Genomic DNA, 14,219 nt, shown 5'->3' on the forward strand with positions numbered 1-14,219 from the left:
GCTTAGAGTCCAGCCCAGGGGCTCAGCAGGGAGAGCAGAGCTCATTCACCAGCTAAAGCCCAACTGGGGACTGGGAGGGAGCAGAAACCCCTGACAGCCCCTCCGAGCACACCCAACCCCTGAGCAAGGCTGCACAGAGCAGTGGCTTCCCAATAACTGGGTACCCTCTGCACCCACCTCCACCCCATGCCCACAGAGCCCCAGGCTGCTTGGTGCTGCTGCCCAGGAGGGCACATCTGCCTGCATCTTCCATTGGTCATCCTCCCCTCCGGCTGAGCGCAAAGTCTTTTCCTGCCCCGGCACAGGCATTAGGCAACCCCAAAACGGGGTGCTACAGCAGAGCCCAGCCCTGGCACACTGCAGCGGTGGTGCACTGTAAGGGGGAATGTCCCTCGTGGCACCGTGGGAGGACAGGGCCCCCTGTCCCATCCCCGCCGGGCAGGGGGATGACCAGTGAAGGACTTGCTTTGACACGTGTCCCTGTGCCCAGCTGCGGGAGCTGGAAAGCCCTAGTGCCCGGCCCTTCCTGCAGCACAGAAAGTTGAGCCTCTGCAGAGGAGGAATTCGCAGGCTCCAGCCAGCACCGGGGGCTACGCAGGATCGGGGCAGCTCTGGCCTCTGCTTTGTCCCTGGAGTGGACCTGAGTGGGATAAACATGACAATCCCACCCACCCCAAGCACTGCCATCCTCCCTCCCACCCATTGCTCCCGCCAGCCAGGCTCAGACCCACCCCAGCATCTCCTGCCTCAAGTCAACTCCGCTGACCCACGAGCAAGGCCAAGCGAGCTGGGGATGTGGCCAGCACCCCCCCGGGCACGAACTGCAGCAGCCAAATCCACTCGACTTGCTCCCCCCCAGGAGCCCCAGGCCACCCTCCTGCAGGGGCAGCACTGCCAGCGTGGGGCTGACGGGCAAAGCGCTGTGCTGGGACTGCTCGCTCCCGACAGCGAAGGCTGCTGGGGCTTTCCATGAAATTGGCCTGAAACGGGACTTTGCATTTTTCACATATACAAATCCTTAAGACCCAGGCAGGCCAGAGGAGATTGGATCTTAAAACCCAGGAGCCTAAGGCTGGGCTCAGACAAACCTCCCCACCCCACAGGGCTGCCAAACCTGCACTTTGTACCTGAGCAGCCCGACACAAGGAGGAGGCGAAGCAAAAGGCCACGAGCCACTGCAAGATGTGCAGGGAGCGCTCCAAGGGAAGGGCTGAATGAGAGTGGCGGCTCTTTCGTGCCTCCTGTGCGGCAGGCAGAGGGAAGGAGCCTGGGCTGGAGCAGGGGCCAGTGGGCTGCTGTGTGCCCCCAGGCTGTGCTACGCCCCAGTGCAGTAGATCCCCCTCCCCAGCATGCAAGCCATGAACAAGTCCAGCAGGCAGCGGTCTTTCTAATGAGCTTTAATGGTGACTGAGTTGAGGACAGGCAGCGCTGCAATCCCTGGGCTGCGGTGGGTCCCACGCTGTGCACCGAGCTCCCTCTGCCGCCAGCCGGGAGCCCTTCCCCATGACGCTCTTCGAGCGGAGGAAGCCCACTGCCGGGATGCAGAGTTGGGTCAAGATGCACCTGATGGTGCTCTGGGACCGCTGCCTTCCTCCACAGGGTTTATGGGTGGGAGCATGGAGGGACAGGAGGTACAAGCAGCCTGCGACCACCTCCACTGCAGCCCTGCGGCTGCGGTTACTGAACAATGCAACGCTCAGGCATGGAAGGTTGTTCTTCAAAGGGTGCCAGGCACCTCCAGGGATACAGTGGGGCAGCTGCAGACTACAGCACAGAGAAGGGAGGGCAGGAGGGAGCTGGGAAGAGATGCATGCCCCTCCTCCCTCCCAAAATGGAAACCAAAACAGCCCCTCCAACACCCACCAGGTCCGTGTGTGCAAGATCAGCCTCCAGCATGGCCCCAGGCAGCCCGCTGGTAGCACTGCGGGGAGAGACAAGGAGCCAGGATGGCGTCCCCAAAGCACCTTGCTCCCCACTGTCCCTCACAGGGCCAGGTGGCAGAGGCGCATGGGCTCCATGTTGTCCCTCCCGTCACTGAAGCAGGTGCTGAAGAAGGGGCAGTATCTCTCCGCAGAGACCTGGTGGAAGGTGAAGAGGTGGGACATGTCCCCGGCATCGAAGAAAGTGACAGTGCCCTCCTGGCAGTCCAGGAAGACCCCCACTTTCCGGGGGGGCCGGCGGGGAGTCAGGCGCACCCAGGGGGTGGCGGTGGCCCAGTACTCCACCCTGTTGCGCAGGCGAAGTGTCCAGTAGCCGTTCTCCGGGCACAGCTTGACCTTCGCCGCCCGGTCCACAGCCTCGGCGGCCACCCCCAGGTCCCACTTGGTTTTGCTGCCCACCCAGACCTCCCAGTAGTGCCGGCCGCTGTCGAAGGTCTGTGAGCCCAGGACGTTGACGCACTGACAGAAGCGCCGGGGGCTTCTGGGGACGGGCTGGGCTCGATTCCTCTCTGTCACTGCTGTCAGGTCTCTGGAGAAGACCAGGTTGGGGTGGGCTGATTCGGGGTCGAAGGTGAGCGGGGCAGGAGCTGCAGAGATATAGAGCACAGCGTTTTACCGGTTGCATGTTCCCTCTGCAGAGCATCCCCGGTTCCCCCATCAAACTCCACTGCCTGGCACGTCCATCCGTTGCACCAATCCGCTCACCGGGGCAGATGGACCGCAGCATCTGTCTCCAGAAGATGTACTGCAAGGGGCCGCTGCGGCTGTCCCTGTAGTGCTCCAGGTTGAAGGCAGGCTGGGTCTCAACACACACCGAGGGCCTGGGGCAGAGAGAGCGGCAGTCAACTCCTCTGCTGTGCTGCTAGCGAGGCACATGGGAAGAGTGTGGTCAGGACTGCAGCATGCTACTGTGTGCGATGGATTTGGTAAAGACAGGACACAAACCTCCCTGGCAGCTGCTTGCTCCCCCTGATGCGGTGCTACCCCCAGCGCAGCAAGTGGCTCGGTGCAGAGGTGTTGCGGACCGAGACAGATCCGGCAGCACCGCTCGTGGAGCGGTGACTCATGGCAGACCAGCACCCAGCACACCCAAGCAGGACTCCTGCATGGGTGAACAGGCTAGGCCTGCGGAGCCGGGCTGCAGCCCCCAGGGAGGGAGGGGACAGGGACATGCTCCCCTATGGCAGTTCTGGCCCTCAGCTACTTGCAGCCTCAGACAAACCTGCACCTCGGGGTCAGTTTTGCAGCCCTGTGAGTTGTAAGAAGCTAAGAAAGGGCAGGGAGAAGCCAAAGCACCCAAAGTCTGTGGCACCAGCTTGCTCTCGCTTGCAGCATGCATGGCTCTTGCACCCATTCCAAGCTAGCACGTCTCCTCCACCTGCTCTTCCAGCCCAGCTGTCTCGACACGCATGCTCCCTGGGGAGAGCATACAACATGTGCTGGGGACCAGTTCACACCTAGCACAGCACCAGCAGCTCACTGAGCAATTTGTGATGCTTTTAAAACTTAAGATCCCTCCCCCGTGTGGTCCCAGCCAGGGACAGAGATAAGCTCCTGAAAAGGGAATCAGTTTCTTTCATGCCAGACACGTACCTGATATCCAGGCTCTCCACCTGCAGTGAGGAGCAGAGAAAATTAGCAGTCACTGTCTGTAATTCATGCAGCTGCACAAATAAGCTCCCTGTCCTGCCTCCTGCTGTCATGCAGCAGAGAGAGAGAGGAAACCAACCTGTCAGGACCCCCCACCCTGGGGGAAACTGCCTGGGCACTGTGGCCAAAGCAATTTCACAGGGGTGACAGAGAAGGAGGAAGGCTGTGAGACCCACCACATCGGAGAGATCACCATATCCCTTGTGGCTAAAGCCTCCAGACTCCAAGGGATTGGGTAGATAACCCGGAGGGATGGCAGTGAGAATGACTTCCAGGTACAGCCTAGTGATGTCTCCCCATCCCAAAATCAGATCCTGAAACACCCCTCAGCCTCCTGCCAGGGTCAGCCAAGCACGCTCACCTCCAGCAACGACACCTCTTCCATCTTGCTCAGGATCTGCTCTATGCGCTCTATGTCCCTCTGCAGCACCGACATCCCCTCCTCCAGCCGGTGGACGTCCCCGTGCAGCCGTGCCAGCGACTGCTCTTCCTTTTCGCCCAGCTCTGCCAGCACAGCTCTCTCTTCTTCCTCTAGGATCTGATGAAGGCGGGCAAACTCTGCACGGATCTTGAAGTTCAGCTCCCCAGACACCTTCTGAGCAGAGGGAAAAGGCAGAAAATGAGTCTGGCAGCTAAAACACACAAGTAGGTACATGGTATGGCTGGGCCTGTTAATCTGCTTACAGAGTCCTGGAAATCAGAGAGTCTCAGACATACGCATGACTTTTTGGATGGAGAATGGGACACAAGGACAACTTCCAAGGCTGCAGAGCCAAAGGGGAAAAAAAAACCCCAAGCTCTACCAATGGCTTGGTCACCTTAACTAGAAATTCTTGCACACAGCCACAGTGGGAGCCCACAGCCCTCTCCCACACCACCAGGAATTTGCCTGTGTGCAAGACTGGGGCTCTTTTGCTTTTCTGGAGCTGCAGACTCAGCTGTTCAGGTTAGTTAGGGTTTATTTCACATCGTGCCCCATCACTGGGCAGAGCTGCCTGACACTGGTAACTCGCTCTTTTCTCTGATGCCTCCGTCTCTCAGGGCTCCTGTTTGCATGGGAGAGACGGGGGAGCTGCACAGACTAATCTCTGTAGTTAAGGCTGATAAAATCCCATTCAGCTCTTTTCAGAGGTCACTTTTTTCCAGTTGTTTAGTCGGCCAGCCAACGTTGTGGTGCTCTCACTGCCTTCCTGCCTGTTTACAAGAGACAGCCAATGACTTTTTCTTTTCCCGGTCTTTAAGCTTTTAATCTCCAAGTGCAACCTTAGCCCTCATTATTTTCTTGAGGAACGCTTCCTGAAACGCACATCCCTTTCTACCAGCAGGAAACCCATCTCCCCCAGAGTACATCTGAAGCTTCACCAGCCGGCACGGCACCCCAGCCTCCCTTGGCTCTAGCAGGTGCTTGTGCTGACACACCAGAACCGCAGAGGACATGCATGTTCAGATCAGCAATTTGCTCCTTTACTCTTGAAGCACGTCTAAGTCAGCTCTTGCACTGCAACGGGACATCAGCCGCATGCGTGTACTTGCTAACACTTTTTCATTAACCTCAAAGGTCTATTCCAAAGCTGGCAGTGGGATAGAGGTATGAAACACAGCGCAGGCAGGGGGGATCAGAGACTCCGGTCGGAAGGCAGGCTCCCATCAGTTTTATCTCACCCCTGAACTACTTGTGTTTTCCTTAAACCCTCCTTCCTTGGCTTTTAATACTTTTACATCACTCAAGAAGGAAGCGCAGTCAGCCTGTGGCTGTTCTTGCTTCATTGATCAGTGACAAGGAGGCAGCTTGGCGCCTCTCAAGCCTGGAGAGAGCACTCAGACTCCTCACATCATCTCAGAGCTTCGCAGTGAATCCAAACGTGGCCCTTGTGACAAGGCCACTGCTCTCCGCAGCACCAACATTGCTGCTGACTCAGCTCCTTCAGATTTGCTGCCACCCCTTCAGACACACTAGAGGATTTTAGAGCTTCCAAGAATTAACCCTCTCCCAAAGTGGCAGCACTGCAGGGTCAGAACAGGCTGCTCAGCCAACAGCTCTCACCACTCACCCTGTCTCGGCTTTGCTGCACCAACGCACCCTGTAAACGCTGCATTAACAAGTGCTTAATGCCTCTTCCCAAAGCCTCCACTGAATATTCAGTAATGATGGCCTTTGGCCTACATACAGGGGAGTTTGTTCAGATCCCTACCTAGTTATTCATCTAGATTTTTACAGGAAGCTGAGCTAAATCTCAGCTGAAGTGATATACAGATCCTCTGTGAACATTAACCCAGAGTCTGTACAAAAAGCAGCTATCACAGGGCATTACTGTCAGGCCACAGATATCCTCCTGCGTCGCACGCTTCTTCCGCAAGAAGTTCTCCACCTCCTTCTGACGGGCTTGCAAAGCATCTTCCAGGTGCTTCTGCAGGAACGAGGAAAAGAAGGTGAGGAGACCATTTCACTACTGTGCTGTGATTCAGGAGCAATCCTAATTCCTGAGGCCAGCTTTAGAGGGAGGCTGCAACAGGATTTCTTATAAAGGCAGTAAGGAGAAGAAAGCACCTGATGCACAGGCTTGAGAACTACATATGTGTGCACAGAATGAAACAAACTTAAGACTGGGAGCTCCAGCCTGGGATATCTGTTTGCAGAAGGTTTAAAACCTGTGTGCTGTGAACTGACTTGTGCAGGGACTGGCCCCTCAAGCAACGTGCCCGGCACAAGCAGCCCTAACCCCCGGCTGCGTGGTTCCTACGTGAGAAACAACCAGGCTGCGATGGAAGTCGGGCACAGCAGCGAGGGAAACAAATGCAAGAAAAGAAAGTGTTCAAAAGACAGACAGCTGGAGGGAAATAGGGAGAGGGAACGAATCAGGAAGAGACACAGATGTCATTGCACTCGGGCCAGGTGAGGCACACACGGGGCTCCCCAGTAGGGGAACCGATTGCAGGAGGAGGGGGTGGTGGGTTCTTGCTGCCCACACAGTGCTCATGCGGTGCCCGTCCCCTTCTCCCCCCCGCCGAGCACAAGCCACTCACCTGCATCTTGTGCCGGTGCTCCGCGGAACCGCAGCGCCGCACCTTCTCCACCAGCCCCGACAGCAGGTAGTGGGTGCGGAAAGCCCGGCTGGGGAACTCGCGGCGGCACTGGGGGCAGGAGGGGACGCGGGCACAGCTCTCCCAGTAGCCCTGAATGCAGGCCTTGCAGAAGTGGTGCATGCAGTCCAGCATGACGGGCTCGCTGAAGAGCTCGCAGCAGATGGCACACGTCAGCTCCTCCCGCAGGCTCCGGTCCTGGCTCCCGCTGGCCATCCCTGCTGGCACACAGGTCCCACCCTGAGTTTCCTGCCATCACCATCCCAAAATCCCCTTCCTCCTTCTCTCTGAGCTAGAGTGGACATGGCCAGCCTCGTGCTGGGCTCCGCTGGGTGCTCTGGGGCAGGGCTTGGTTACCAGAGCTTGGGCGGGAGGCACAGCACCTGCCCATGTGCCGCACTGGATGCATCCAGCCCTGGAAAGCCCCGAGGGTGGGAATTACAGGGAAGTCCTGGCAAAGGGTCAGTCCCTTTGCAGAATAACAACTTTCTGTTTCCTCGTTACTTCAGCAAAACTACTCACAGGGTCTAACAGGGACCGGCCGTGTGCCCCTGACAGGGGGCACACCCCAAGGGAAGGGGTCACCTGGCTCGGGGACAGCGAGCAGCCGCCCTACAGCCTGGGGAGCCTTGGGGTAAGACCCAGAGCCCGGCAGCCTGGCGGTGCCGTGTGCTGCAGCCCCCCGGCTGCAAGGAGGCCCAGCCCCGGGCTGGCGAGAGCCCGCTGTACCCCCCCGGGGCCCGATCCCTGGAGCGCGCACCCCGGCCTGCACCCCTCCGCTCCCCCGGACGCAGCCCCGGCCAGCCCGCCAGCCCGGGGCACCCACGGTGCTCACGCCCCTCGATCCTCGATCCTCCTCCTCCTCCCCCCCGCCCCTCCCGCCAGCACCGCACCGCACCGCACCGCACCGCACCGCACCGCACCGCACCGCACCGCACCGCACCGCACCGCACCGCACCGCACCGCGCCTCCGCGCAGCTTGGAGCCTCCGAACTTTGAGCCTCCGCCCCGCCCCGCCCGCGGACTGACGTCGGCCTTGACCAATCGCCGTGCGGACGCGCCGCCCGCCCGTCCGCTCATTGGACGGGAGCTGCGGCCGGGGGCTGGGCGGGGCTCCGGCGCGTGACGTGGTCACGTGTGCGCGGGCCAGGGCAGCGGCTGGGGCCTCGCGCGCCGCCCGTGGGAGGGCGCGTGCTGTGCGCCGGGTGCTGCACGGCACGGGACGGCACGGGACGGCACGGCACTGCCCCCGAACTGCACTGCCCCGAACTGCACTGCCCCCGAACTGCACTGCCCCGAACTGCCCCCGAACTGCACTGCCCCCGAACTGCCCCCGAACTGCACTGCCCCGGCACTGCCCCGCCCCGGCACTGCCCCCGAACTGCACTGCCCCGAACTGCACTGCCCCGGCACTGCCCCGGCACTGCCCCCGAACTGCACTGCCCCGAACTGCCCCCGAACTGCACTGCCCCCGAACTGCACTGCCCCGAACTGCCCCCGAACTGCACTGCCCCCGAACTGCCCCCGAACTGCACTGCCCCGGCACTGCCCCGCCCCGGCACTGCCCCCGAACTGCACTGCCCCGAACTGCACTGCCCCGGCACTGCCCCGGCACTGCCCCCGAACTGCACTGCCCCCGAACTGCACTGCCCCGAACTGCACTGCCCCGAACTGCCCCCGAACTGCACTGCCCCCGAACTGCACTGCCCCGAACTGCCCCCGAACTGCACTGCCCCGGCACTGCCCCGCCCCGGCACTGCCCCGGCACTGCCCCCGAACTGCACTGCCCCTGCACTGCCCCGAACTGCACTGCCCTTGAACTGCACTGCCCCTGCACTGCCCCTGCACGGCACTGCCCCTGCACTGCTCCCGCACTGCCCCCGAACTGCACTGCCCCGAACTGCACTGCCCCGAACTGCCCCCGAACTCCACTGCCCTTGAACTGCACTGCCCCGAACTGCACTGCCCCTGCACGGCACTGCCCTTGAACGGCACTGCCCTGAACTGCCCCCGAACTGCACTGCCCCTGCACTGCCCCCGAACTGCACTGCCCCGAACGGCACTGCCCTTGAACGGCACTGCCTCTGCACTGCCCCCGCACTGCACTGCCCTTGAACTGCACTGCCCCGAACTGCCCCCGAACTGCACTGCCCTTGAACTGCACTGCCCTGAACTGCCCCCGAACTGCACTGCCCCTGCACTGCCCCCGAACTGCACTGCCCTTGAACGGCACTGCCCCTGCGCTGCCCCTGCACTGCCCCTGCACTGCCCCCGAACTCCACTGCCCTTGAACTGCGCTGCCCCGAACTGCACTGCCCCTGCACAGCACTGCCCTTGAACGGCACTGCCCCTGCACTGCCCCCGCACTGCACTGCCCCTGCGCTGCCCCCCTGCTGCATTCAGCAATGACAGCATGGAAGTGAGTCCCGGGGAAGCGCCTTCCCCTCTCTTCCCCGGTTTCCCTCTGGCAGAGGTCTGAAGCTTGCAGGAAGTGAGCCAGGTCCCCGAGTCACAGGACCTTCAGAGAGCAACTCGGACCAATGCTTTGGGGTCACAGCCTCAGGTCTCGCTCAGTAATCACAAGGGCTGCAGGCTTGTTAGCAAAAGAAAGAAGGAAGGGTTTTCATCCTTGTGTGGTCACCTGATGCTGGGCCCTGGGATTTTGCGGGAAGCAGCAAACACTGGCAGAGATGTGAGAAAAATCACAAGAGCTGTCGATACCGGAAGTAAAAGCAAGGAAAAAAATTTCTTTACTGAAAGAGTGGTGAAACATTGGAACAGGCTGCCCAGGGAAGTGGTGGAGTCCCCATCCCTGGAGGTATTTAAAAGATGTGTAGATGCGGCGCTTAGGGACATGGTTTAGTGGGCATGGTGGTGTTGGGTTGACGGTTGGACTCGATGATCTTGGAGGTCTTTTCCAACCTTAATGATTCTATGATTCTATGATTCTATGAAAACTGAAAGGAAGGAACACACAGGGACAAGCAGCTGTTGCAGAGGCTGTCTCTCTCCTAGCCACTGTTAGAATCAGAGAATGCCCCCAAAAGGGAGGTGTGCCGGGCAGTAGCCATCTACCGCCCTCCTCCTGCTGCTCTACGTTTTCTCACCATTACAGCAGCGCAATTAATGAAGAAGATGTTTCCATTCATCTTCATTTGCTTGTCTGAGGGATTTTCCCAGGCTTCCGCTTGCTCCGTGCATGCTTGCTCACTGGCATGTGGCTGCAGCAGCCCCACTTGCAGGCATCGGCCTCCCCCTGGTCTCTGCCAGCCCCTCGGGGTCATACGCTCAGCCACAGCCCCGTGCCGATGCTTGGACTTCGAGCATCGCTGACTGCACGAGGAGCAGTCGGTCCTGGGGGATGCTGGCCATGGGCAGGCGAGATGCACCCTGGGCAGCCTCCTGCGACCACCTGGGCACAAAGCAGTGACGAGCTGAAGCTCCTCGTTGCTCACCGTTGCTCTGCAGAGCCCTGGCATAGGCAGCACGAATGCTGGAGTGTGTGTGGTGGGGTGGGCTGGGGGTGCCCCCAGGGAAAGCACTGAGCTCCAGGAGGTGCCGTGGACAAGGGGGGAGGATGTGGGCTGCTGTGAAACTGCTCTGAGGCCTCTGGGCGGCCAAACAAGTGGCATCCGTGGACACCAACAAGGTCAGGCCATGCCCAAATATGCTGCCAGCCCCAACACAGTTATTCTGGGGGCTCGGGACCTGCTCCAGCTGGTTAAGCAAGGCAGGGGTCGGCTGCACCCTCCTGCTCCAGTCCCTGTGGTGGCAGTGGGACAGGGATGCTCAGCCCCTGCTGCTCGCCAGGCGCTGGGGGATGGGAAGCATTCGCCGGGCAGGAATTGATTCCAATAGGCTGAACCTGCTCCCATTGCTGTCTTCTTCCCCTCTCCACTGCACAACTCAGTGGGGTCCCCATGGGAATGTCACTAGGACGGTGATACCAGGACCCAGGGATGACCCAGGGATGACCAAACAATCTCCGCTAAGCTGTGACTTAATGGACCAAAATCTCACTCCCCACGTTTACGGAGTTTTGCGCTTCCAGTAGGCTGGATCTCACCATGCGAACGGGCCGGGGCTTGCTGGGAGCAGTGACCACTGCCAGCCCAGCGCGCTGCAGCTGCTGTGCGAGTGGGTAGCGCCTACGCAGCAGGAGAGCGGCTGGCATTACGTGTCGTCCTCCCACCACGTGCCAGCAATCCCCAAGAAATAGCTGGCTTTGAACTGGTGGATTTCGGATGGGAGCTGAATCATCTGCTTAGATGCATCCTTTTGAGAGGGAAATGGCTTCGTCATCCGTGTCCAGCCTCTGATCTCCTGGCTTTGTCACCATTTCTCCAGTGTTACAGACTATGCACAGACACACACATATACACACACACAAGCCAGCAGACAAGACGCACACCCCAGGACACACAGCCCGGGGTGAGCCAGTGTGCTGCTCCCTGACCTGTTGCAGCTTGCAGAGACATGATCCATTATTTGTGCAGCTCTGCACAGAGGTAAAAGCATCAATAATTGCTTTTCAGCAGAGATCTGGAATGTGCTGCGAAAGGTTATATTCCCCCAGCAGCCCGAGCCATCAGTGCTTGGAGATGTCCCTGTGAATCAGCGTCTGTGGTATTTTCAGAGAGCCCATCCCTCCCCACAGGGCTGGTTACAGAGCCCAGGGAGGTGACAGCCTCCAGCCTGCACCTCCGTGCACCCCGGGGCAGCCTGTTGTTTGGAGAAGGTGAATCTCTCTGTACCCAGATAACCGAAGCTTCACCCTCAAACAGCAGAATTTGGGATAGCTCAGCTGATGTTGAGCTCCGCCGTCAGCTCCCCTGTTAGCCCCAGTTGAAGCCTGGTCCTGGGCACTCTGTGCAGTGTGAGCAGCAGGAGCATCACCCCGCTGTGGCACCAGGCTGGGGCCGTGCCAGCGGATACCCTGCCTCTGGGGCCGGCACAGAGCTGTGGGATGCTGCTCTCATGGGAGTGATGCTCTGCACCAGGGCATGGCGCTGCCAGCTGGGTCCAGGTACTGCAGGGCACCCTGCAGCACCCAAGGGAGTCCTGGACACCCTGATGTCTTGACTCGGTTTTCCCAAATAAATCCCCTTGCTGCTGACAGGACCAATCGCCCAGGTAAAATTGCTCATCTCCATCTTTGCAGGTTTGAGCTGCAAACGCAGGTTTCGGAGCCAAAGGAGGAGCGGCACCATTTTACCATGCACTGCACTAATCCATCAATCCCAGAAGAAAATTCTAATACAGATGGGGTTGTCCTCATCATGGCCATTTAACTTTCTGGGACATCAACGACAAGATCTAAAGCTAACAGTGAGTGGCAGTCATTTCCCAATGAACACGTCTCCCGTCTGCGGATTGGAAACACACGCCCGAGCGTCCCCTGGTCTCAAATTCTTGTTTAAGTGCTCCTGGCATCTCCTTCCTTTCAGCACTCGCTTCAGTTGGCAATTTAATGTTTTTCTTTCTTTTTTTAGCATATTCCTCTTGGGAGGCTCCAAGCTCTGGGCTGGGACCTGAGAACGCCGTGTTTGGAGAGCCTGATTATGCACTGATGAAGGATAATGTAGATTGGGAAGGGTCTGGCCAAAAGCTCATGGATTGGGTCCAAACCCCTTCGTGGTTCTCTGCTCCATGCAGCAAACGTATTCTTGGAGACGGGTGTCAGAGGCACTGTTTGGCCTTACAGGAGGAGGGAGATGAAGGGGGGAGCGTGGTGGGTCCGGCTGCCGGAGCGCTTCACCAGCCCCCCACGAGTGATAGGGGAGCGATACACGAGTGGAAGGGGAAGAAACTGCTGATCCGCAGCATCAGTCCCTTGTGTTGGCTCTCCACATGCAGGCAGAAAAGCTCGACAGGGGTTGAGTAGCTTTGCATTTTCATTTCCCTTTTTCACTTTGTTTTGAGTACAAATAAACACCGAGGACTTCAATTCCTCTGGATCCCTCTCTCCCCCGTGGCTCTGCCTAAGCGGTGCCTGGCCACAGGGCAGGGGAGGGAACAGAGGGGTAAATTGGGGCTGGAGCACTTGGGTCCTGCAACAGGGAGGTGCTGGGCAGCCCCTTAGCGGGTGACTCCTGCGATCTCTGGTGTGTGCCCCCCTGCACCCACCGGCCCGTCCCCTGTAGAGTGGAAACGCGGAGGCAGGGGTTCCTCCAGCCACGGACATCGGGGCGGGATGGCAGTTTTGGTGCGGCTGTAAGGGAACAAAGAGCAGCAGCACTTGGCAATTCCCAGCTCAGCTGCCTACTGGGGTTCGAAAGCCCACATATGGGAGTCTGTTTTAAACACAGCTGAAAGTCTTACCGGTCCTATCCTCTGTCCTTACCCTGGGACCCTTCAGCGGTCCTTATTTCCACATTTCAGACACTGAGCTGAATTAAATCTGGTCTTTTGCATGTGCTGACCCGGACAAGCCCCAGGGGAAGGTCTCTGTGGGGGTGAGGATGGGGCAGCCTGGAGCCAGCCCTTCCCGCTGTCCATGGCATCCCTGGCCAGGAGGGAGTGTGGTGCTGCCGGTGCAGGAGAAATCACCAGACTCCTGATGTCCCCAAAAGCAGGCTGCACCCCAGGAGGCTCTGCCTTGGCAGGCTCCTGCCAGCTCTCTCCTGTGCTGAGACCAGGAGGGAGGAAGAAATGGGAAGGGAAAACAGCAAACAAAGGAAAAAGTGAAAGAAGAAGGGATGAGGTGAATCAAGGTAACAGCTGCATCACCGTTAACAAATATTATGCATCCCTCCGTGAACTCAGCTGCAGGGACATGATTTAAAGGCCTCAGTTAGAAAAGTGAGCAGGAAATGAAGCAATGCTCCAAGATATGATATCTTTGAATAAATAGCTGGAGGAGAAGGGTGACCAAAGGGTATGCCATTATTTGCCAATATTTTCTTCCCAGGCCCAAATGACCCTGCTGTTTTGCTAAGGCAGAGCCTTGTGCTCTGAAGGCATCCGACTGGCTCCGAGTACCCCCATGAACTGGCAACCATCATCCAGATAAGAGCCAGATGGGGATGGTGAGAGCTGTTGAGCAGGTTCAAACCATCCCAAACATGCCGTGAAAGGACCCAGGTCAAGTAAGGCCAGTGGTCTAAAGGTTTGTGTCATTTTGTCCCTCCTGTGTCCAGGAGCTCATGGAGAAGGGTTGGGGACCTGCATGGGCAAATCCATCTCCTACTACATGGAAGGAGTTTGCACCATGGGACTGGGGCTCTTCTGAGCCCTTGGGTGCTGCATGGCTCTGGGGGCACTGGGGCTGTGGGACGGTTTAACCCACAGCCCACTGGTGATGGCATGTAGGAAACAGGTCCGGGAGCACGCGCAGGAAGATCAACACCACTTAATCATGGCTTTTTTTTCCGGGGATGCTCAAATAGCTCAATTCCTTAGGGGCCAGATTCATATGGCTGCTGAACTTCTTAGTCCAGTCTCCCTCCCCAGGACTCCTCATGTAAACCATCACGAGCCAGCCCGCCAGGCGGTCTGACACACTGAGATGTGAGATTCCCCATGCCGCCCCTCCGGGAAGCCAGGAAT

The 14,219-nt window shown here is 58.8% G+C and overlaps 1 protein-coding gene across 5 annotated transcripts; it reads right to left on the bottom strand.

The window, feature by feature from the left end:
• Positions 1–1,381: 1,381 nt before the first annotated feature.
• LOC143166107 (zinc-binding protein A33-like) lies at positions 1,382–7,663 on the bottom strand. 5 transcript variants are annotated; one of them, XM_076350194.1, is made up of 7 exons: positions 7,635–7,663; positions 6,615–6,889; positions 5,903–5,998; positions 3,952–4,185; positions 3,534–3,553; positions 2,646–2,761; positions 1,382–2,527 (listed from the first exon to the last, which is right to left on the bottom strand). In XM_076350194.1, exons 2-7 carry the CDS (start codon positions 6,885–6,887, stop codon positions 1,983–1,985), a joined length of 1,284 nt encoding a protein of 427 aa, XP_076206309.1. In that variant the 5' UTR covers positions 6,888–6,889; positions 7,635–7,663; the 3' UTR covers positions 1,382–1,982. The 5 variants fall into 5 exon arrangements, with proteins under 5 accessions (XP_076206309.1, XP_076206307.1, XP_076206308.1 ...); XM_076350192.1 differs by having other exon boundaries at positions 7,620–7,657; XM_076350193.1 differs by having other exon boundaries at positions 7,615–7,635.
• Positions 7,664–14,219: the final 6,556 nt, after the last annotated feature.

The sequence above is a fragment of the Aptenodytes patagonicus genome, chromosome 12 (assembly GCF_965638725.1).
Source record: "Aptenodytes patagonicus chromosome 12, bAptPat1.pri.cur, whole genome shotgun sequence".
Classification (NCBI taxonomy): Eukaryota; Metazoa; Chordata; class Aves; order Sphenisciformes; family Spheniscidae; genus Aptenodytes; species Aptenodytes patagonicus.